The 26,734-nt window shown below is 36.8% G+C and overlaps 1 protein-coding gene across 2 annotated transcripts in view; it reads left to right on the top strand.

The window, feature by feature from the left end:
* The window catches only part of LOC133527869 (putative uncharacterized protein DDB_G0282133), a 66,381-nt gene extending 39,975 nt beyond the window's left edge, over window positions 1-26,406 (top strand). For both annotated transcript variants that reach the window (XM_061865071.1, XM_061865065.1), the window contains 5 exons: window positions 9,355-9,720; window positions 18,400-18,524; window positions 19,415-19,711; window positions 19,783-19,972; window positions 20,115-26,406. In XM_061865071.1, the coding sequence (XP_061721055.1) occupies window positions 9,377-9,720; window positions 18,400-18,524; window positions 19,415-19,711; window positions 19,783-19,972; window positions 20,115-23,835 (4,677 nt within the window). In that variant the 5' untranslated portion in view covers window positions 9,355-9,376 and the 3' untranslated portion in view covers window positions 23,836-26,406. The remainder of the gene's footprint in view (window positions 1-9,354; window positions 9,721-18,399; window positions 18,525-19,414; window positions 19,712-19,782; window positions 19,973-20,114) is intronic.
* Window positions 26,407-26,734: the final 328 nt, after the last annotated feature.

The raw sequence follows: 26,734 nt of genomic DNA, 5'->3' as shown, positions 1-26,734 counted from the left end.
GCTTGTTTGTCTCCGTTGTAATTACATCCAGAGAATGGTTGGTAAATTCTAAAGTATACAAAATGGTTTGTTTATATGGTTACAGACAGAAAATGCCCATCTAAAACTTATTTAGAGCCAACTAAAGCTTGAAAACACATTTACACTTAATGGCGTCCTGGCTTGTAAATGACATAAAAATAGTTGTACCTTGTGAATATTAAGATATATACAACTTTATCAATATACTACAGTGAAATCAAAGAAAGTTTTATACTTTTTTAATATTAACGAAATGAAATACCAAGAGCAATTTCACTCCTTAATTTTATTATGCTATACATACATTTTACATTTATACTATGTGGATACATAAATAATTATTTAAATTGGATATAAATTAATAACTTCTAGGTGGTACGTTGTTCTCTTTAGTCAAACTCAATAATATCAGTATGTTCGTAACATACTGATTTGATATCGATATTTTATTTTATTTTCGCATTCAGGATTTGAATTTAAATACAAAGCTCTGAACATCTGCTAGTAAATTATATTTGTTGTCTTGGATTTGGATACGAAGTATAATTAATAATCAAACGAACTTACCTGTGAAGTTTGATTACAATTATGCGAGTATCCAAATCCAAGACAACAAAGACCCGCCCCCCATCCCCAAAAATGAAAATAAAATAGTCTCTGTTAATAACACAAAAATAACTCTGAAATAATGAGTACTGGAGGAGCGATGTCGAAGCAGGAACGCAGCGTAGCGAGTGAGAGGGACAGCGCGAACTTGTTTTTTAAATACTATAATCTCTAAAATGTGTGACTTGGACTGCACGATAACGTGTACTGCTGCTAGTAAATTATATTTGTTGTCTTGGATTTGGATACTCGCATAATTGTAATCAAACTTCACAGGTAAGTTCGTTTGATTATTAATTATTGCTAGTATAGTATCAACCATTTCCAGCTATATCAGTTTTGCTAAAAGGAAAATAACTTTCAACATCCAAACTGAATTATTTCCTTTTGTAATTTCGAGTCATCTAGCGACGCTGAGTGATCAGTGTATTTCGGAGGTTATACCTTCTAGCAGCATTCCAGACCTATCTTTTTTAATGATCGACAATTGTTCGGTTGGTAACACTTAAACATTTTGGCGGCATTGGCACCTTGTTGATTCATGGAATTCCTATACTTAAAAGTGCTTTGGAGTAAATTCAGGTTTGCCTTCGCTGGCCAGCCACTATAGGTAAAAAACTTAAGTAAGTCACCTGTTGTATGTAGTTGTGACGTGTTTGGATAGACATTTTTTTTGTTTGTGTGTGTCTTTTAAACATGTATTGTCTATTCGAACACGTCACAACTACATACAACAGGTGACTTTCTTAAGTTTTTTACCTATACCACTTTTGCGATTTATAGTCGAAGATTTCTATATATAGTAGAAACTGGTACATTTTCTGTACTAAAATGACCCACTGTGTGTCCCTTTTCCCATTTCTAAGTTAGAATTTTTAATATGTACAACACGTTTTCGCAGAGTTTCTTGTTTCCATTCCATTCTATGTTTGTAAAAATAAATATTTGAAATTCAAGAATCTCAAAAGAACTAGCAACAACTTTATTAACAGCATTTTTTGTTTATGTAGACAGTTTTGTGTATAAGTCTACAGAAAATCATTCTCATTTTTTGATTCGTTATGTCAAAATAGTATTTTATAAAATAATACTTTATCACATCACTTATTTGGAAAAGGGTTTTTTCTTCCCTGCAATTAAGGAAAAAGTGGCAATTTGCTATTCTACAACATTTTATTGCCAGTATAATATATTAACACAATGCAATATCAAAATAGTATGAATAGACGACAATACAATTACAATTTCTTTATAATCGCTTACGTGCATAGCATTTTTTTACCTTAAATGTAATATTTTCCTCATGTTCAGTGGACACATACTGAACATGAGAAAAATATTGGTAGCAAAATAATTTCCACCTTGGGCGTTAACTCATTGTTAATTCATTGTACGCACACGCCGTAAATATGTTATTTTGCTCCCCTGTGACATAATCTACTATTTCTATTATACAGCTTAAATAATTAAACAAAACGTAAATATCTCAGTAGATAAAATGACAGAAAAAAAGATATCAACGAGCTCCTTTTTTACTAAAAAGAAGCTCGTCGATTTTTTTTGTTCTATTCTTTGGCTTTGTCCTCGTGACCGCGGCGAGACGTGATTGGTCAAATTCATTATAGTTCACTAAAGCGTTTCGTAATGAAATCATTACAGTTTAGTCGGAAACCCATAGTAAAAAATATGCGATTATAGTTTGGTATACGAAATCCTTATTCAACCATTAATAAAAATCGGCCAAGAGCATGTCGGACCATGGTCAGTGTAGGGTTCCGTAGTTAGTTTCCGTCGCAATAAGCTAAACTGGAGCTTAAAGTATAGTAGATTGTTAACCAAGGGATTAAACGGTACCTACCTTTCACCCGAGTTAAACAAATGGGCAAATTTGTATAATCAGTACCTAATTAGTGTAACAGATTTTTATCTTAAATTTTAGCTTATTTACATGAATAATGCCAAATAACTTTAACAACCCATTTAATGTCGTAATAACGTTTAACTGTGGATGTATGTCTTATTACTATGAAGGGGAAAGTTTTTGCGATAACTCAAAAACAGCTAAACTGATCATGTCCGGTATAGTTTTCATTTAATGTCTTTCTAAAGTTCTACTTCCACGATTTTTTTCATATTTTTTGGACCTATGGTTCAAAAGTTAGAGGGGGGGGGGCATATTTTTTTTCTTTCGGAGCGATTATCTCCGAATATATTCACTTTATCAAAAAAGTGGCTGTGACAGAATCGGACAGACAGACGGACATGACGAATCTATAAGGGTTCCGTTTTTTGCCATTTGGCTACGGAACCCTAAAAATGTTTGTTGAAGACCCTTATTAGTTTTGAAAGACCTTTCCAACGATACTCCACACTGTAGGGTTGAAGCGAAAAAAAAATTCACCCCTACTTTACGTGTAGGGGATGTACCCTAAAAAAAATTAAATTTTTAGATTTTATTGTACGATTTGTCGGCTTTATTGATTTATATGTCCATGCCAAATTTCATCTTTCTAGCACTAACGACCACGAAGCTAAGCCGCGGACAGACAGACGAACATGGCGAAACTATAAGGGTTCCTAGTTGACTACGGAACCTTAAAAACGACATTGGTTTGTCTCACAAAAACTGATACATAAAACAAATGAATGAATGCCTTTATAATGTATACCTAATAAGTGGAGTCACTCGGATATGCTTGAATGCCTCTCTACCATGAAGAATCCATAATGAACCTCCCACAGCGTGGGGATAACGGTTCCTCGTTCATCTAACAACTACAGACTTTTGCTGGCCTTTCCTGACAGGTTAACATGGCTGCATCGCAAACTTGAGTCAAAACAGAATGAAAAACTCACTCATCTTATCAAATGGAACACGTTCTCTGCTCAATTAAGACCGAAGTTTATAGGTACCTATAGGTAATTCAACGTGGTACACGTATCTGACTATGTAGGTACCTACATACAATACTTGTCTGCCTGTATCATCTGCCTGCTTTGGTGACGTGCTAATTGCTAAATCCCGCTTGCTTTGCGAAAATCACAGCAATTTGCTAAACCGATCAGCGATGACAAAACAACGTACCTACCGCGTTCAGGAAACCGTTTTCGTTTATTCATCCAGGAACGCAAAGGATTTTTTATACGTTTGCGGCTACCGGTTAAAAAACGGTTCTATTGAGATACTTACCTAGAAGTTTATGCTAAATTCGTTCGTCTTTTGTTTTTGTGAAAACGAAATTAACTAACCCGTTAAATTGAAAGAACGAGTGAGTAAGTACTGCTAACTATTTCACGTATGAAGACGAGTTTAACTGAGCGTCTCCGAAAGCCGAGAGTGACCGGTATTATATCGTTTTCCGAAAACGTTTTCTTACCCGTAGTTCGAGTTCAAACAATTAACCGGTTTAAAAAAATATATATAACGGTATTGGGACGATATTAACAGGTATATCAATACCGGTAAGGCCTGGTACCCTACCTACATGTAACGACATATGAAATAATGTTAACCGAATTTCACAAGATCAAACTTGATAAGTAATATTATTATATCATTGTCTAAAATCGATAGGCAACAAACAAATATGCATTTAATTTTCATTACATTGCACTGTTTCGTGGAGCCGATTTCCTTGAATTACGCTTTTCAAATTGTTTGTTCATTGTACATGTATTGTAAGAAAGTGTCGAGAAATACATTCTACTTAACTTTTTAACAGCTTATTGGGATAATAACTACACAAATAAAAGTGAAGTCTACAGCCGACGCGACGATAGTCGGTGGACGGACGGCGGTGACGTAAGGCCACCATATGGTCCGCTTAGCCTTTCACAATTGGATACCTAACATTCCACATTAATATAAAGGTGTGCCGACTAATTCCTTCTAAATACCCTAAATAGGTACATTAGATATGTACACGGTGACACAAATTCAATTTCATTAATCAGAACAAATAATTTCACAAGACGTGGGTAGTTTGACTTAGTCTATAATTATATTAGTGACAAAAATGAATCAAACTTGCCTGTTTGAAGTGATGCAATAACAATCATACATAAATAACACAATCGGCATAACGAAGACGAACCTATACAGGATGCTCAATAGTCCACGGTGTACATACACATTTATACCTGCGGCAAATGATGATGATGATGGAACATCGTTTTGCAGAGCTGGTCCTGTTGACTCACAGGATGATTTAGGAAGGGGAGCGTACATGACTGTAGGTCCACGATAAAATCTGGTCATGTATAATCTAGTCTGCACTTTCTCAAGCAGTTCTTGGAATTTTAATAATCTGTAGATATAATACTATATAACACAAAATTATCTCGTATTGTAGCAAATTTAGTCTACTTTAAAAACGTCCTGAGAAGGTACTATCAAAAACTAGTCATTTAGGATTATAATCGCCCAAAACTAAAAAAAATAGAATTTTACGCAGTTTTTTCAATTGACAAAGTTCCGTTCGATGCTCGAGGTTACAAACTTGGAGAATTCATTGGGCCAACGTCATAAACAACTCTGCCAAAAAACAGATCTACCAGATTTATCGCAAACGCGTCATGTATAAAGTTACTGTATTACGAGTATGAAGAAGGAGGCAAATTGAATGGGGAAAAGAGTAGTATTTATTCGATTTGCAGACGACATAACAGCAGTGGCCTTAATTCAACAAAATTAAAAAGAGTGGAGAATGGAACAGATGGATCTAATTATTACACGATTTGTACTCAAAATTAACACTAATAAAACTGAAACACTAATTGCTTCAAAATTTCGCCCGGTTAAGGAAGAAACTGACATCAGAGTGACACATAAAGAACAAGTAAACAAATTTAGATATTTAGGCAGCTGAATTACACTCCAGATCTACAGATGAAATAGTGTCAACGATAGCAATGGCGAAAACAGCTTTCAACGCCAAAAAACATTTGCTTAAGGCTAAGATTTCTAAGAATACAAAAAAACGCCTAATTAAGATATACATCTGGAGCATCGCTTTGTATGGGTATGGGATCGAGACAATGGAGATGGGAAACGATGAGAGGCTTTTGAGGTGTGGTTGTGGAGAAGAATGGAGAGAATAAGTTGGACGGAGAAAAAAACGAACGAGGAAGTGCTGCGAATTATTGGAGATAAGACAAACCTACTGAGGACCATAGACAGTAGACGAGGCAAAATGATTAGTCTCTTTCACTTGATAAACACACGACACTTTTTTTAAACTATTTTAGAAGAAAATCGAAGCTAGAAGAGGAAGATGAAAATCACGAGCAAGCTACACGCAGCCACTAAAAGGAAAAGTAAATGTCATGTCTTACAAGGACCCAAAGAACTTGGTCGAAGAGCGCGATAACTGGCGTCTAAAATGATGATAATGTTGACACAAGAACATTTATTGACGCTACTAGTTGAATATTAGTTTTTAAATTTTTAAAAGTTCTATTCACTAAAAAAGAAACACCCCTGAAATACATTGTTTACACCACAGAAACAATATTGTTGTTTGCTTTGCTCTGTAGAGATTCATTCGCACGTCATTGCGCGCTTCGCAGACGATTCGGCTTACCGTTACATACTTGCTCAGTTCAATCATTTTATAGGTTGTCATACGGGTAGTGATCGCTTTCAAATATACTTGGTTATATATTCGTGAAGTGGTGATAGTAGTATGATCAGCTAACCATGATGCCGAAAAGCGGAAGGTTCCTTCGTAGCGAACGCGGACGCTACAGGGTGACGCCACCGCACGGCGGCGGCGCCCCGTGCTTGCACTACTCGTGGTCGCGCGCTCCCGAGCCCCGGCCCGGAAAGCGCCTGCGCCTCCGAGCCCGGTGAGCCCGTCCTCCGCTGATGGGGCCTAGCCAAGATGACAAAGAAACCGCCTATCGAAATATAAATACTGTATGGAAATACGTCACTTTTCGTAGCATCCGTTATCCAGATACATTTTTTCTTTTCGTTTACAATTGTCATCTTGGCTAGGCCCCCAGGTAAACACAGGTAAAATGTTGTGAGATCTTCCTTCTATATGGCCTACTTCGATTCTATTAAACCACATCCACCTGTAAGAGGCACGTTTATGGGAATAATTCCGACTATTACTACTTACTTGTCACTTGCCCACTGGGGACACCTTAAAAAAATAATGTCAGTAGTTAAGGTATGTTGTGATATATGCGGATCTGGGATAAATACGGAAAACTCATTTATCTATAAAACTAAGCGTCATTTTCGATTCAAAGCCACACCTTCCAACACAATTTTCTTGGCTTCCATATAACATTTAGTCGCGTAAGATTACCTAAAAATACCTTTTATTGATTTCGAGTGAAAGAGTCGAAGCGCTCGATAGTCGAAAATCGCCCCCCAGTTTCAGTTCTAGGCCAAACAGTACCCCTAGTGTAACTAAATTCGATTTCCAAACGTGACGTACGCGTTTGCGTTTAGTCTCATTTTGTATTGGATTTCGAAAGAGCGCGCCAAGCGGGACGTTTTGGAAACTCAAAATCCTATACAAAATGAGACTTAACTCAAACGCGTTCGTCACGTTATGATGTCGATCAAAGTTACACTAGGGGTACTGGTTCCCTTTAGTGTAGACCTAACTATTGTGTTACAGTTTAAGATTACTTTTTCATTTGTCAATTTCGACAGCTACCTCAAGGGCTTAAAGATACCCAGTAACTTATTCATAATCCATGACATTAAAGTTTTATGCATAAAGAAATTCAAGTACATACATAAATTAGCTATTAATTTAATTTCCCATTGAACAAGCTTCCAAACAAGCTCCGATATATGGTAAATCTTTGAGAAACACTGACGTTGCTTCACATCAACCCAGAAAATGCGGACGTAACCAATTTTTTTTCTTTTTTTTCGAGTAAATACTTTCATCACGGTTTTAACAGATGTAAATTCCTATAATTATGCGGCAAAAGGGATTTATTTATTATACTGCAATGCAAGAATAGGGGTTAAGAATGACTCACGCTAGACCGGGCCAAGGCCGGGCCCGAGCTTTCCGGCGCTTCGTTTTCTATGGAAAACACCACGGGATCACCGATCAGCCGTCATAGAAAATAACGTGGCGGCGCGGCCCGGGCGCGGTCTAGCATGAGTCATCCTTTACCCGTTAAAAAAGAGATCCTGGCTATTCAAGTTTCGATTATTTGAAAAAATCAGGAAGTATATGCGTACCTATTTACCTACATCCACAGTGTTTATGCATGTTAAATTTCGCTTATATATTGCTTTATTTTGTATCATTTTAATAAGAGTAACGGAATGGATTTTCCTATATAGAAAATTTTCAGTAATTAACTAAAGGCCTACTCCGCGAAAAGCCATCCGTAATATAGCTATACCTATATAAATATTATGACGTAGATTCAACACAACATCCGGGTCCATTTGTCCAAGGTCATTCAGGGTACTAGAATAAAAATATTTGACTCAGTGCTATTTTTTGGTTTCGTACCTACTAACGTTAGCAAAACAACTAAACGTAGAACTTATGAAACTACTTCGGTGGCCGTTTGTCTATCCTTGTTTGACAAATTAACATAATCATTTATGTACTTATGACCCATTTTATACACAATTTAAGAAGTCTACTGTAGGGCCAGTTTTGTAACTAGCAGAAATAGATCATAATTTACATATTTAAATATGTTGCACTGTTAGGTCTGTTTCATATGAACATAATGTATGCGAGAGAAATGGCTGGTGTTTGTGGCATTACTTCACAGTTAGGCAAGGAACGGGTGCATGGTCCGTGGTAAGAGGCTGTTTGCCTCGTCAGCGCCACTTCGGTATTGGGATTAAGGACGGCTACTGCGCGCGCGCCACTACTATTGCGGGCTTGATCGTGCGCTTTAGTAAGGTCGCGTGACCTTACACACGTCACTATTTACTTCAGCCTTGTTCTGTTCCACCAATATATACAGTTTTAAAACTCGAATAATTGCAAACTCGAAAGAAACTTTCTTTATCAATGTACCTACCTATTTGTAACAAAAACGATAAAAGAGACACAGTACTAAACCGAACACCTACTGTAGCTAATTCGACTATAGAGTCTGTGCGGAAAGAGAAGATTCATGGAATGTATAGGGCCCAATACATTCCACGACTCTTCTCTTTCCGAACAGACTATATCGTAATGTGTAAATACAAATCTACAAAAAATGTATGATCTAAAGCATACTTACTTATATTACTTACTAAAGAATTGGAGTTTGCTCAAAGAAGAAAGAACACCTGATATTTTTTTTTATTATTATTGATTTATATTTATTTATTTCAAGATAAAAATTACACTATAAATTTGTCATGTATGTATAAAAAAAAAGAATAACTCAATTAAATAAAAATCAAGTTAAATAAATAAAAATAAAAATAACGTGAATAATATAAGGGCGTCAATACAATGTCAAATAAAAATAAAATAAAATTATAAGTAACTTCACAAAATCAATTCCATATAGGTACTCGTTCATAGAGTACAAATGGTTATCCAACAAAAGGTTTCTCAATTACGCTTAAATACCTCATCACATCACACTGCCATTTTGTCAGGTCATTATATGATATTATGTCATTATTTGTAGAAATATATACTAAATCAATGTAGTTGTTATTAAGTTACACTGTTTAAGTAGGGTACCTACTTAAAAATGACACATATTTAACATAGATTTTTCTTTCAGATGTCAGTCAGCACCTTGGGTAATGGATAGCCACAGTCGCTCCGCGTCGCCGGGCGCGCCGGCGCGGCCGCAGCACCGGCCCCCGTCGCCGCCGACGCCGCCGGCGCCCGGCGTCGACAACCGCGCCTTCCAGCCCGACGACCCCAACCACAACGACTCCTTCGCCTCCAACCACACGCACCAGAATGGCCATACCAAGGAACTCAATGGCGACACGAAGACTTTAGAAGCGGTCAACTTGGAACTCATCAATTTACAACCTAGAAATGGGAACACGAAAAAGAAAGATGTCGAAGTAGACATGAATGTAACGAACCCATATGATGAATATTTTGTACCAGTCAACGAGCACAGGAAGTATATGCGGTATGTACATTTACATTTACCTATTACAATTATCTAGTCTCTTCATATTAAGGTGCACGTCCAGACGCTTTTCGGCCTTTTGGAAGTCCAGAGTACGCCCTCCAGACCAGACTGCACGATCCTCGCCCATCCGGACTACGTGCCCGAGCGAGCCATCGGAGTCTGGCGGCTTTCGTTTCTCCAATGATGTTCGGCTCGGACAACAGATCTTCAATCTCCTGGTTCCTGCGGAGTCTCCAGGTTCCATCCTCTCCACGAGTAGGTTCTAGGATTTTTCGGTAAATCGTCCTCTCCGCTACCAGTAGCACGCGCTCTTCCTTTTGTGTTAATGTCCAAGCTTCGAATCCGTGCATAAGGATTGGCCTTATGACCGTTTTGTATATCCGGAGCTTAGTGTTCCTGGTCATTAGCTTGGACACTAACACTTTGAGCATGGCAGCCGCACAGCGTAGAGCGTTCTGGAGCTTGCTGGGTATGCCGACGACCTGGCCCTTCTAGGAGAAAGTGAAGGGGATGTCCGCAGATCGGTCCAGAATCTAGAGGGGGAAACTGTGAAGGTTGGCCTACGAATTAATCATGACAAAACTGAGTACCCTCATATGAAGAGATACAAAAACACGAGAATTCGTAGGAAAGATCTCACAGTGGGAGATACCTCATATAAAGGCCTAGAGAGGTTTAAGTATCTTGGCTGCATAGTCACGGATTTCAACCAGAGAGAGGGTGAGATAAAGTCCGGCTTAAAATATAATACCAGTAATATTACTAGTAGGTAGCTTGCAGTCTTATTTTATTAGTAGTTAGTAGTAATAATATTACTAGTAGGTATCCTATAAGCTGTTTTCGAATATATTTAAGGTAGGCGCTATCTGACTGTATTTCAAACCGTTGATTGAACCAATTTAGATGAGATTTGGTAAAAAGATAGTTTGAGTTCCGGAGAACGACATATGATAGTTTTTATCACGGAAATCATCCCAAACATACCAAGGCGCGGTAGAAGCTATTTAGTCTATCAACACCGATGCTAACCGAGGCTTTTATTTCGGCGTAGCTAGCTATAATAAATAATACATAGGTATGTTAAGCTACTTGTGTTTGTGGCTATTAATTGGCGTTGGACGCCATACAAAAGAGATAAAGAGAGCTTTTATGGCAATTTAATATTGTTATTAAATAGGTAAATAATGAAAACAAGATTTCTAAATTGAATGGCAGATATAATGCTAATACATACATATTACCGACACGGTTTAAGTAATAAATAATGCCAATATATTTTCATATAACTAACATCAGCGTTTGCGCAGGCTAACATAGACCTCTACTTGTATCTCATCCGGAATGGTCAATTGTAAGATGTTTGTAGACTACAGCTTTCGACTAAAGGCGTAAACGTAATCTGGATAATTCATACAAACATGCAGGGTGGATGTTGCAGGGAAGATTTCAAAATCCGGCGAGAAGATATGTCTAGATCTTTATAAAAAAACTAGTAGGTTTTGCGTGTTGCAACTTTTTTATTTGTTTTTAAGAACATTTATTTTGATGTTCCTCCAATTAACATCTTCAATAACTTAAAAGTTTTTTTTATAAAAAATTTCTTGTGTAAAGTCGTCACCATCTACCGGAAAAATCTGAACCTTTATTTGCACTGAAAAATTACGCATACCTATCGTACAATTGCGATTTTTCTTTTAGTTATATCGATTCCATATTGTTGTTTAACATATGAAAAAATATGAAATTATTCCTTCACCGCGAAAGAACATTTCAAAACAATTAATATTATGTCACGAATATTCGTCAACACCGGCATGGTAATGTCAATGTGAGCTAATTTCCTAGTATGAAGAACAAAATACCGCTAAAAGTGCCTGCCCTATTTTACAAGCTTTTATTAAGATTCACCTGTCCCGTTGTCTGTCGGTCTGTAATCAAATCTTGCAAGTTAAATTTGATCCACTTCCTGGTTTCCGACTGAGCTGAAAATTTGCATGCATATGTAAGTCGAGTGACAATGCAATTTTATGGTACCTACCTACCATCGAGCTGATCTGATGATTGAGACAAGAGATATAGATAAAACAACGCAACCTAATTGTGTTTGGGGGTTTTAGAATTGTCTCGATGAGTATTTGTTGCCGGTGGAAAGAAAAGTACAGTCAGCGATAAAATCTTGTAAAAACAATTAAATTTTTGCCAAAACCTTTTTCACTTTAGTATAAAATGCAAAAATGATTTCACTTCAAATTCACGTGATTGAATCGTAAGAAATATTACGAACAAATTTGTAAAACGTCACAACACATATATAATTCGTAACAAAGAAGAAGAAAACTACATGAAGTTTATTAGGTGGCATAGACTTAACTACTATTGTTAGTATTTTAGAAATAAAGACAATAAACTCTCAAATAGTCACAACCATACCCATTATCACCGGAAAAAATTACGAGCCGTGATGATTTCAAGTGTATGGTGATGACGGTTCTTAGAAACTTTTCTATAATATAATAATCATGAAATTAAGCTGTATGTTTCAAAAACATTATCTATGTCTTCTAACACTATATAAGGCCTATAATGCAATATAAAAACTTGTTAGACTGGCGTTTATATGAATATTATATATTTAATATAGTTTTCTAAAAAATATTGATGTAGCTATTATTATTATTATAAAAATATATATATGTAAAGTTTTGTTTTATTGATATGTTTTTAATGTATACTTATAAAAATCGTCTTTACCATACATGCAATATCATGACCACCCATAAAAGAGTTATTACCATAGCATGGTTGTCATCACCATCTTACGTTCTTATTTTCCGAAAGCGCTAACTTCAAATTTACGCCACAAATGATTGTATAAATACCATATACTTACTCAATTTATAGCCACCTGTTAATTTAGATAGCTTGAATCGCGTTAAATTACACTTTTAAAAATTTTAGTGATGCATTCCACCCTGCAACAAGAAAGTAAGTACTTAACTGCCGTATTTTAGGTTAGCAAGTTTTTCTAAATCCGGCAGAAAGTTTTCGAACTAAGGAGTCATCAGCATTCTTTTATGTTTACTAAGCAATTGTGTCTAAACAACAAATAAGTCGCGTTATATTTTAAGTATTTCATTTTGTTTTGAGAAAGCCTTTGCATATTCATGAGTGCGGCGGATGACACGAGACAATAGCAGAGACCGACTGAAACAAATTCCAAGCATAATACAAATAGAGCACGCAGTGGGTTCCATTATCTCCTGGGCCTTTTTATTTGTGCAGTGCCCAGTCCCGCACTCTAGTCACAATTCCGGCATTCGATACGGGACAGTATTTAAACGGGGGTTAGCATAGGACCTAAGAAGTATATTGAAGTAAATGCTGCTATAGCTTACATACATATATTATTGTTTCAATTTATTCAATTAAACTTTTATAATAAAATTCCAATGATTCCAGGTCACATTGTAACAGTGAACTACAAATGTCCAAATTGTGTAGACTTATAGAGTTCTCTGTATTTTATAGCATTGTCAAACTAGCTAGAGCCATTGTTACCAAAGTTGGGCAAACATTGACATTAGGAATTTAGGATCCTTTTCTAATAACATATACAGTGTGTAAATTCAATACGGGTGAATATTTAAACGGTGGTGGTTAGCATAGGACCTTAGAAGTATATGTAGTGAAATAAATTTTGCTTAGAAATACAATGAAAATATTAACAATACAAAATAATTCGGCCCACAATGTAAAGCAACACACAAGCTACGAAGCTTTTTAAAGTAACTGTCAAAGCTTGTTGGCAATTACTATTAAAAGCTCGTGTCTCATAATGTCATGTCATGTTATTTCTCGTAATGTTTGCAGTACAGTGCTGCTCGGTAAATTTTCAAAAAATTGTTACGAGGTGTAATTTAAAACACCTTCTTAGTTAACGATTAATTTATCACCCGTATCGGATTTATACACTCTATTAGCAATTCACTCTCTCGTTAGTATAGAAAAACAAAAGATATGAGCCGCATTTGCGCAAATATGGCAAAGTATACAGTGCTAGCCTTAGCGTAGAGAACTGTGGTAATAGATATCACTTGTTGAAAGATACAGGTACATTCAAAATAGATCGTCAGGGGTTAAGATAAAAAGCTCAACGATTATTTTGTACGGTTAGTTTACACGATGCGTATATACATAGTTGAGCTGTGGGCTCACTTGCGAGTGTGCTGAGGTTGGAGGTATGTTATTGTGTTAGAGCCGGGCAGGAGCGCACAATGCGCGGCCGTCGACCCCACCGCTCACCTCCAGAGTCTGCAGCGCGCCCCTGGGACTCGACCTCTCTGCCTTCTATCGTGCATTAAACGCGCACAACTATGTAAACTCGTCCCAAATCTAACCTAATATACATAGGTTGAAGTTAGGCTATGACTTGTTCGAACAGCAATAAACTTCTCATTATAGTCAATAGAAAATATTGGTCAGGAACTTATGAACAACAAACGTTTCTAATCAATTGGCTTTTTTGTAAATTTAACCGAACAAGGTGCATTAAGCGAACCACTTTTAATCAAATTACTTATAGCAAGGATTCCAGAGTTTCACCAAAGTTTTCTTTTATGATATATTAATCAGCAAAACAAGTCATGCGCGAAAGTGGTCATAACTTTACCGTCATTTTCAGTAAGGACAAAAGGCACGTTGGAAATGTATTTCAATCTTTGTAGTAAATTTACATTACAGCGGGAAGAGCACTCTTTCCGCGACACATTACCCGCTTTGCATATTATAGGTGACCATTTAATTTACCTACACGCATTTCTACTGAGCAGTTTCAATAGTACATTGTTAACTAAGGGATGGAATGGTGCCTCAATAGTATTTCTTGAGGGTACTTTCAATTAACAATTTAGGTCAAAATATCGTTATTTATGGAATGAGAAGTTAGTTATCAGAATGGAATTTGTACAACAAATCCATTTGAAACCAAGAATTTTATTGCTTATATTAAAAACAAAAAATTTGCAGCTTTCTAGAACTAAAGATCATGAAGCAAAGTCTCGGACTGACAGACAGATGGACATGGCGAAACTATAAGAGTTCTAAGTTGACTACTGAACCCTAAAAACGTACTTGGAAAGTATAGTGCTCTAGAGCAGAACCGTATCATTTTCTGCACACTTTTAAGAACAACAACGACGCACTTTCAGAGCTAATCAAATAATTATTCATTAGTTCAACTATTTATAATGAAGACACATCATTATTATTAAAAGCCAATTATTTATTTACACTATTTTTATATTCGAATCTGTAAAATATATTAACATGATATTCCGCAGCCAAATTTTTATTTAATGGTATTCGTATGCTACATCTTTATAAGATGCCCAAATAATTCAGTTGCTGATAGAGCAATAATATATTTTCCGCAATGATTCCCATTCTCTCGGGAAATCCATTCCATCTAACAACAAAAAGATATAAGTTTCGTTTCCAATCAAAAAGTCCGACTTTGTCGCTTCCATATCTCGTCCAGCGACATAGTGGGAGCTTTGACTAGATTTCATATAAACATCTAATTTGACACCGAAGCGAAGAACGCGCAATAACCTGGTGGAGGTCCACCGCGAAATCGCCTTTCCATACAAACGTAGTCCCCATTTTCCTCTCTGGATAGTAACATTATTGAAAATATTTTGAGATGATTGGTTGTATATCAACCAGAGCTATGCCCTTACGTTTGAATGTTACATTCGAAATTTTGAATTATTATAAGAGTTACGGAGCACTTAAAATTTTATATGAAATCTGTTTTTCGCTCCTAATTTTTACAAAAATCGAAAAAAGTCAAACGTAGGGCTACGGTTCATATACATCAAATTATGCAAAAATATTTTCCAATGTCAATATCCAGAGAGAAAAATTAGGACTACGTTTGTATCGAGAAGCGGCCATCCCCTTTCCTCTTAAGTACGCTTGTACTCGCACTAACTATACCTAGGTATGCATGATATCTAAAGTACTTATTTCATAATGCGATTTTTATCTGCTATTAAATCTAATGATAAAATCGTCGTAAAAAATAAATATGTCGCTCCACTGACTGGAGGTCATAATTTTTGCTTCCCGTTCCGGTAACAATTTCGCGCCGTTTAGGGAGTATGTTTACGGCTAACTATATGCCATTCACTTTTGTCTGTATCGTCCATGACTGTGGTAGTCGTGGCAATCGCTAGCTCTGTGACCACGACGTCGCAGGCAGGTTCTTCATGTATATAAATTAAATTCCCCTTTTTCATGCCCCCACCATTTGACATTTGGGACCTCAAGAAATCGCAGCCATCTTGGAAAATGTGTACCAATTTCTCTGTAGCTATAGATTTAATATTAATATTGTGTAAGGCGAAGTGAAAGCTTATTACATTTCCCACAATAAATGTTTACAACACTCTGTCCCTAAAATGAAGCCATCTCTAAGAAATATGGCTCAGAAGTTAAAAAGTTGTACTACTGACGTTTTAATCAAATAAAACTCGGAAAAAATATATACTTGTACAATAAAAAATATTATTTCATATTCGGAGTCCTCTCAAGGCGGTTGGTTTAATTTTCCTTTAATAAAACAAATGTAAACAATTTGTGAAGGGTAAGAGGAATTTACCGATACGTCATTTTTAAAAATCCGTCCAGTATTCTAAGCTACAGGGTATACTGAATCATCAGTTCTTAAACCCATATCCCTACTTTCTGGTTAAGTCGCAATCGAGTAAAATATATTAGGGTAGATCACATACAAATGTATAGTTAAAAGTTGAATTCATATTCCTCCGAGTTTCCTATTAGGGGTCATCCATTAATTACATCACACGTTTAGGGAGAGGGAGGGAGCCAAGAAAATGTGACATGTTGTAACAAGGGGGAGGGAGGAGTCACATACTTTGTGACGTCACATTAACTTCATCGGTAACCGAAAATTTATTCAATTTTTTTTTATTAGCTGTACAGTTAAATGCCGAGTTTTTGGAACGATAATAGTTTTTATTCATTTAATTCTCTTTCTTAATGGGTTTTGTGTTATAAAACTACTAATATATCTTTAATAAAAATATTTTGATAGTATATTAATATTATCTAATACGAATTTCCGATTTCGTTGAAAACAAAATTGCCAAAAATGTGACGTCACACCAGGGGGGAGGGGTTTGCCAAACGTGACCAAATGTGACAAGGAGGGGGGGAGGGGTCAAAAAACCTCGAAAAATCGTGTGACGTTATTAATGGATGACCCCTTAAGATAATGTCCCCTGGAACTGTATAAGCGCTAAAGTTAGATTAAGCAAGTATTTTCTATAACAAGATGTATTTTTTCCGCAAAGATATCAAGGACTTTTTAGTGTAGAATTTAATAAACTTTAATGTTGCCTTACACCACATTTTCATAAAGAAAAAGTAAAATGCGATTTTATCCTGGATGGTACGCATTTTTCAAGATGGGTGCGATTCCTCGAGGTCCCCAAATATCAAATGGCGTGGGTATGAAAAAGGGGCCTTTAATTTATATAGATACCAAAATTCATGACTTCCAGAGATTTAGAGATGGTCCCAATCCGATTGTGCTATATTTATACCTATCTATAAAAACGGATTGTATCAATAGAAAATAAAATATTTTGTAATAAATATTTAAATGCGAATATCGTTAATGCGCGTCGGCGAAGCTCTTGACGAGCCATAACAGTCGGATCCACCGATGACAACACAGTACCGCTGCACATTGTTATGTTATCTATTCATTGAAAGCGACAATTGTTTATTAGGTAAGCGTGTTTGACATTAGGTTTAAATCTAGGTGGCATTGACGTGCGATCCAAATCCGAAGCAACGCGCGAAGTAAGTACCACTCTGTACCACCGACATTCCGGAGTCATTTCAAAGAGGTTTTGTAGCTCAGTGACCCTAGTTCTTTAGATTTGCCTATTCCACTTATGGTTTTAAAAACTCCGGAGATATGTATCTTTCTGAGAATAGTAGTACATATTTAATAAGGTATATATTTTTTAACGTTTATTTAGAGAGGCGTAGTGGTTTAGTTATTAGAGCTATTCGTTTTAGCAAAGCTATATTCACTAAATGTTATTCGGTGTCTTGCGATGTATCTTACGATGTATTTTACAATTAGATTTAACATTTAGATCATGATTTTTATGGATAGGTACTTACTTGTATACGTTTTAAAAAAAATCTATAAGTTATTTCGTAACTATTTCCAATGTCTGTGAAAATGAAAATTCTTCCTATGAAAATTTTGAATGTGTCCATTCAAATGGTCATAGAAAAAAATTTGTATGTCTCTGAACTGTAATAGTACACTCGTGTCGATTTAAAACACTCCCTTCGGTCGTGTTTTAATTTATCGCCACTCGTTTCGAATTTCCTATTTTTCGCACTTGTATCGTACAGCGTTTTACAGTACATATGGCCTTTTAAATGTTCGACACAGTAACGTAATATGCAAATTTTCGCACTAGTGCGGTAAAGTAGCACATATAACTGTAAATTAATTTGGATTATTTCTGGTGATCATTCTAAATTATAACACATTGTAACACGCGTAAGTGTTATTCTCCTCGTGGAACTCCAGTTGTTAAATATAAATTTACCATTTGTAATTTTCAGAGGGGAGAAGTTGTACGTGACAGCAGACAAGCGTGGCGAGAAGGGCGGCTGCAAGCGGCCGCTGTGCTGGACGCTGATCGGGCTCATCGTGGCCGCCGTGGTCGCGCTCGTCGCGCTCGCCGCCAGTCAGTACCTCCACACCACGATCAGAACCACCTTCATACAAAATTGAATTTGGCCATTGTTATCCTTTCTATCGTAACTTGGTCCCATTTCTCGAAGGGTATTAGACTAATATTATTAGTCTACGAACTGTCAAGTCGTATGGATTACCATGGCAACACTCTAATAATATTAAACTATATGGGCTCCTGGTTACCTACATACGAGTACATAACTTAGTATTATAAACAAATTTTTATCAAGTAGGAACGCCCTATCTAAGGTACAGTCAAGGTATTAAATTCGGACCCGGGTATGTCCTTAAACTACGTCCAAAAGAGAGGTATGGGCATTGGGCAATGTGAATGTCATCTCGCCTTGTGTGGTAGGGCACAGCACAGCAGATGTCATTCCAGATCTAGAGCAGAGCCCAACTGGGGAAGTACCTCCACCTTACAGAAAACCGCAGCCAAATAACACTTGACCCTACTCATAGTGTTGTGTTCCTGCCGGTGAGTAAGGTTGCCAGAGCTCAACGAGGGGGGGTGGGGTTAGGGTCGGCAACGCACATGTAACTCCTCTGGAGTTGCAGGTGAACATAGGCTACGGAGACTGCTTACCATCAGGCAGGCCGTATGCTTGTTTACCACCGACGTAGTATAAAAAAAAACACACAGACAAAGCGCCAAAAATATGTATACACGACCTATACATTAAAGTAGTGTGTAAATATTTTTGGCACTTTGTCCGTGTCGATATTTAATACCTTTGACTGTACTACAACTTTATATATTACTTAAAATTGGAAAATAGCTAAACTTTACTACTAAAATCGTGAACAGTGTCGATTCCGGAAATACCTTTATTATTATTTAATTATTCCCATGAATACATAGAATAATCTTTCTTTCAGCTGGTGTTTTATTCACTAATTCCCCGACACCAGTGGAACAGTACAACGCGTCCGTCAGCTCAGCACGGGCACTCGGCGGCATCGGGCAGGCGTCCCACCACGACCACGACCATCACCACGATCATCATCACGGTCACAACCACGACCACACACACCACGACGACCAGACCCTGGACGCAGAAACGCCGGACGTACCACAACAAGTTGGCAACGGTCAAGACGAGACAACGACTCACGAAAGTGATGAAGAATACGACCAACCCGATGCCGAAAATAATAATGATTTTTCAATGTATGGTGTGTATCAAAACTCACATTTTTTTTAAGTGTTTAGTGTCAAGACGATAACAACTATATTTTCTTTTCAGTACCTAAAGTAATGGAGGGCGAATTGAAAATAGAAAACGAAGACTTCCCAGCTGCGTTTTACGATCCTGGAAGTAATGAGAACAAACAATTTACAGAAGATTTTACCCAGGCACTAAAAGAAGCCCTATTCGGGGTGGACTCGATGAACAATAACGGCAATGACGTTGTAGTAGAAATAATCAAGCCCAGGTAATCATTATTATATACCTACCTACCTGGGTTACGACACACTTGCCTAGCTATTAATTCGCCTTAGACTGAATTTTAAACATTATATTTTTTTTATTATATGATTTAGATGTTGAAATAATATTATATTGATCGGTTTCAGGAAAGATTCTGGCATCATAATGTACAGAATACATTGGAAATCAGCGCTTAGTAACGATCCAAACAATGAGTTAAGCCCTAATCAAATGAAGGCCGACTTGGAAAAATATCTGGTTAGACATAATAGGATGATAAACCTTTATCATGTTGCCAAAGACGGAATAAAAGCGAGGAGAGTTCTGGATCTATGTCAAATCAATAAAAATAATTGTGATTACGGCTGCGAGTTCGATGAAAGTACCTTAGATTTTACATGCACTTGTCCACAAAATCAAATGCTAGATATCACAGACCCTCACAGGTGTATATCAACTAATGAACCAAATTCGGCGGATGACGCAACTCATAAAACAAATAACGCTTTCGTAAATTCGGATTCTGACCAAACCACGATTAACATCAACATCGAAAATAATATGCATAACACACGCCATTCAGATGGCAATGTTTTCGACTGGAAAGAAACTCATACTGTGATGTTAGAAACGACCACCGCCACGGATCCCGATCTTAAATTTTCGCATATATTTGGTCACGAAAACAACGCTGAAAATGAACAAAATATGGCGATTACGGACTCAAGTACTGAAAGTAAAGATACAAGCAAACCTGTCCTCCAAGCAGAGCCCGAATCTTCATCAGAGCCAGAACCAGAACCCACATCAGAACCAGGACCTACTTCTGAACCATCGCTTGAATCGTCGCCTGAACCATCTTCTGAACCATCGTCTGAACCGTCGCCTGAACCATCTTCTGAACCGTCGCCTGAACCATCTTCTGAACCGTCACCTGAACCATCGCCTGAACCATCTTCTGAACCATCGTCTGAACCTTCTCCTGAACCGTCACCAGAACCATCTTCTGAACTATCGTCAGAGCCAGAAGCAGAACTATCTTCAGAATCCGAATCCGAATCTTCTTATGAACCAGTGGCAAAACAACATTTGGAATTGAGACCTAAACCATTTTCGGAACCAGTACCTGAACCCACTTCAGCACCGGAACCTGAATCTTCTTCTGAACCAGCACCTGAAACAAAATCGGAAATTGAACCTAAACCTACGTCGGAACCGGAAGTTTCCTCCGAGCCAAAACTTTCAAAAACAGAGGAAAGCCTTGCGCCCAAAGCAGTGGTAGAACTTGAAACTTCTCCAGTGTCAGAACTAAATACGACATCATTACATTCCGAAGAAGAACATACCTCTGAACTAAGAACAACACCAGCACCAATTGCAGTGACTACGCCAGATCTCGAAGTAAAGGTAGATACGGGACTAGTTTCCGAATCAAAAGATGAACAGGAGTCAGTAACAGACAGTAATGATAGTATGCCTGATCTCACAACAGAATCTAAGATAGTTTCGAATTCTATAACTGAACCAAACCATATTGTAAAACAGGGACAAGGTGAAGAGTCAGCAACTCAAGATGAAAGTGTAACTAAGCCCACAATGCAAATATTTAACTATAATCCAATAGTGGAATCTAAGTCACCACCACAATACGAAACTACGACAAGGGAAAATACAAAAGAAATAGCGACTGAATTAGCAGTTAACCCTGATTTGATATATGACTCCAAATCAAAATTAATTACGGTAGAAAGTAGCACAGAAAACAATTTTGAAAAGGAATCTGAAACAGAACCCACGAAAAACGGTGAAAACAATTTGTCAGATGAATCAATGGATGTCACAAACGTGATGTTCTCTCCTATCAACGATTTAGATGTTAAAATAAATGAGGATGATAAAAAAGTTTTTACAACAACAGAACCTTCGTTGGAAGCTAATACAGAATCATCAATTTTGAAACAGAACAAGCAACAAGAAAATAACTTACATTTTATAAGTTCGAATGGTGACAATGATTGGCTTCAGTATGATAAGAACAAAACCACAACTGAAAATCATAACTTAAAGGACGATGAGTCTGAAAAGATACATGTCGCTGGCCTAGGTGCTACCGACCGTTCTAATGCAACCGAAGACGAGCTGTCATTCGAATACATTGCAAAGAATAATGAAGTTCCAAGCGAAATGGATGACGAGGAAACTAAAACTACGTTGGCCCCAGCAGTGCACGCTGATAGTGAAAATACATCTGAAAGTAAAAATCGAGCCGAATTGCAGGACATTCAATTAAATCACCCGGTAACGGAATCTTTAAACAACGACAATGTGCCTTCAAAAAACGAGGAAATTATAGAAAATGAGCATTTGATTGAATCTCTAGACAAAAAACCTACACATGTTTCCCAGACCAATGGAGAAGAACCATCAAACGAACCTTCCGATATTTCTTTTGATTATATCATTAATCGTTCTTCAAAGTCTATTGAAGAACAAAATAGTACCGCTATGACATCAAAAGCAACTGTTGAACAAAGTACTACTACAAACGATTCTGATTGGGTACGTGTATCAGTAACTGAAATAAATTATGCAAAAACGTTCAGCAAAATCCCGGAAGGTGCCGAAACTACAACGGTGAATGAATTAGAAGATATAATCAATCCTGGGATGTCAAACGAAGATTTTGAACCAGATTATTTGAACAATATGGATAAAACTACCACTAAAGTACCAGAACAGTATGTACCAATGTATATTTCTCATGACTATGACAATGAAGAATTACGCGTGAAACGAGTTAACGAAGAAGCAAAAAATAATACAAATCTCCCGGTTACCACGGAACCGGCGGAAACGTCAAAAATGAGCGACCGTAGTGAAACCACCACTGTTAGTGAATATATTTATAGAACAACTGAACAATCTTTCCTAAGTGACAGTGCCAACATAACAAGTACTCCGAAAGATATAAACAAAACTGAACCAGCTCCCGTTTGGGAGGAGTCAGATAATGACATACACTTACTTAACATAGAATCTACAGAAAAGAATACGTTACGCACCATTAATCAGACACTTATAATCGCAAGTACAGAAAGTATACCAGACATCACAACGCCTATAAACAATTTCAATGTTACGATATATGAAATACCAGCCCTTGACAATAACACATTCCCTACGACAAAACACATGAACTCCCATTCTACGGAATATGATGACCATGAAACAGAAATGAACCCGTTTTTACCAGAAATAGAAAATAATAAAAGTCTTGTCAAAAAACTACAAGAAGGACACGATTTAGAGCCGACTAACCCCAACGACAAACAAAATGAGAACAATGATGATCATTCTATATCAACTGAACGTCAAATAAATACAAAAAGCAATTCAAGCGAGAACCTAAATATAATGAATAATGAATACACTACTATCGGACCTAAAGTAACGTTCACCGATAGTAAAATTGTACATTTAAATTCTAGTACCACTTCAGACGTTACAAATAAAACCAATTTACTTAGTCATAAAAGTGTATTTGACAAATCACGGAGCCAAAACGAGGATATTCAGCCTATTTCAACATTCCTAATTGATACTGAAGACTTAGGCAAGGAACGCACTACTGTTTCTAGTCCTATTATGGTAAAAAATATTTTAGAAAATGATTCGTCTAGTCCAGCGTCTGCAAAAGAAAAAACAACATTGAGCACAAAAAATAATGCAAATGGTAACAATAACATGGAATTATTAAGTGTTCTTCCTCTTCATAACCAAGATGAAGCAAAAGTGCCTGAGAAAAACTTTAAAAGTGAAAATATTCTGGAACTTAATGACATAAGGACATTAGATGTAACCAAATAGAATGACATAGGTACTCACGTATGCAATATAAGCGAATCGGTGCCCATTGTCATACTTAGGTACATAGGTATAAATGACAAATGGTTCATTGATGACACTACTCTTGTATGTGTAAAAGAAAAGCTCCTGCCACGAATATACAGAACCGCGGGTCCCTTTGGAAATTATACCGATTTTATAAGGTATGAAACACTTAAAACAGGAACCTGATTTGACACGCAGGTATCCCATGTTGCTGTTTAACAAAAATCAATCAATTATTAAAATATTGTACTCTCCGGCAGAAATCATACAAACTGACAAACATGTAGCTGTTATAGGTACCCATAGAAAAAATAGAAGTGTAAACGAGTAATGTGACTTTTTTCTCCGCCTCCTTCCTATTGTGTACTGATTTGTAATTACTTTCCTATGTACATTCATTCATATTCATGATGTATTTACATGCATTCTGCTGTTGCGACCATATTTAAACCTAAAAACTTAATAATTTATAGAGGATTCAGTTTTGTACTTACTTAGTGATTTATCGATACAACTGTCAGTCATGCAGCTATAGTTGGCAATAAATAGTTTCTTCCGTATCAGTTGACGAGTCGCTATGAAATTAAGCATCTTACGAGTATAGTCATAGAACTCTTGAGGAAGATTTCAGCTATCGATTTTGTTCTCCATGTTAATGAAGGAACCGACAACAAACTCATCCGCGCCTGACGGTCATTTCAACACACGAACTGTGTGTGTTGTACCCGTTGCATATGTTAAGAAAGAAATGAACTATTTGTACATTAGACTAGTCACATTTGAAGTCAATCTCTAGCAAAAGTAGCGTTTATCGGTGACATGGGATTAAATGCCGGATAGACAGGAAGGACGCTTTTATATCACCGACAAATGCTGCCTGGCTAGCCCTGTTGCGTAGGTACACTGTAACATAATGATGGTCTCTAATATGGACGCGTTTATGTGTCTTATCGCTGTAAAATATTCATTGTACTTTAAAATACATAGATTTAAGTAGATGACAAAAACGCGATCAATCTATGCTTACCTAATAATAATTATATAATGCTTAATGAAATTTTGCATATTTTAATCGACTTGGTTATACCTAGTCATTGAAAATGCAAGCCTTAATTCGGTAGGTACCTACATATAAGTTACCATACGCCTACATCACACTTCTTTAATTTGTTATAGCTGTGCCTACGTAATAAAATGTAACCTAATGAAATTAAACTTTATAATAACTGATCTAGCATGTATTATATATACGTTTTTGAATATATTTAATCTCGTGATAGTCTGTGGATGCTGCTATAGGCGTCTCGTTAAATAAAAGCGAATTAAAACCTTAGGTTATTCATCAATAAATTTATCTCGTTATCATAGGTATAATATCTATGAATATAGTTTCGAATGCAGCCAAACGGTTGTTGCCTACACTTCCTGGGGGAGTATATCGTTGTTGCGGTCAGTCAATGACCTCATCAATTATCTTAATTAAGGTATTTAAGGTGAGGTAGACGAAGGCCCACATACCTATATAAAACTTTATATTCGATTTTATATAGAAAAGTTTTCGTATTCGTAGTCTATTAGGCGTTTAGATCTAGTAACACCTAAAACATTGCTAGAGCTGTTACTGGCTCATATATTACCTATAGCAATGTCACCGGTCAAAAATTTAAGCTAATGACATTACTACGTACATATATGTTTACACGAATATATAAATTTCTATCGATCGAATATCGAATCGACCTTGACCTGCCTCAAATTTATAATTTTAGTAACCTACCCTTAAGGGTTTTATCGAAACATGCTGTTAAGATTTAAGATACCTATATTACCTATGCGTGAATACTGTCTCTGCCATTTCGTGATGTGATAACTTGCGCAGTATAGTTGTTCGATTTGTAGCTGGCCCCGACGGGCTAATCCTTTGTCTATTGTTAAGTGAAACTGCACGTGCTGCTACTACCTGCATAAAAAATGGTCGGCCACTTGAACCGGTTTTTGAATTACGACTCCTATGGAAATTGCAATAAGATTCAAAATGAACAAATGGAAAAATAATTTGTGATATCTTGTGCGGTCCCTCTACGGTTACTGAGTGCCGGCGAGTAGAACGCTACAGAACCAGTCTAGAAGGTGTCCTTGAGATGCGTAACAAATACGCGTTATCGGAGAGCGCACCTACACTGGTTTTTTGAGCGTTGGACTAGCCCGCGCTCAGGTGTCAATTAGAATTATACGACCCTTTTTTTTGCAGGTAGTGACACGTGCCGTTTTACTTAACAATAGACAAAGGATTAGCCCGTCGGGGCCAGCTACAAATCGAGCGACTATAAATGAATATATTATAGCGGTAACAGATGCCGCCACATGGATAGTAGCTGGACGTAAATAAGGTACCTACTACTTTTATTATATTACTAAGTGATATAGTGAGAAAGTGAGGTCCGACTGTAATTATTATTATAGTATTTGTTAACGTAGATATATTTTGTATAATATGGTTGAAATTGTAAAGAATTATGTTGTAAATAAAACTAAAGTTAGTTAAAATGCTGTTTTACTTCTACCTCGCTGCCCTTTTTCTTCGCAGTGTAGATAAGTTAACTCATAAACGTTATAAATATACTAAAAACCGAAACCGAACACAAAAACAGAGCAATTCAATACTGACAGACAACGCACAGACTGGGGCCTCATTCTACCCGTAGTACGGGCGGGACCGCATGGTCTACTACGCCATCTGATACATGATAAGCCTCATGGCACACGTTTATAAAAGTGATGCTAATAAGTTTGGAAAAAATAGTAAAACTAAATTAAGTTGGCCGGAAGCACGAAAATAAGTACCACTTCCATTACAAAAAAAGTGAAATTTACG

This window comes from Cydia pomonella, chromosome 1, assembly GCF_033807575.1.
Source record: "Cydia pomonella isolate Wapato2018A chromosome 1, ilCydPomo1, whole genome shotgun sequence".
NCBI classification, from domain to species: Eukaryota; Metazoa; Arthropoda; class Insecta; order Lepidoptera; family Tortricidae; genus Cydia; species Cydia pomonella.
Note: the sequence above shows the minus strand (reverse complement) of the source record. Positions and strands in the feature narration are given on the sequence as shown.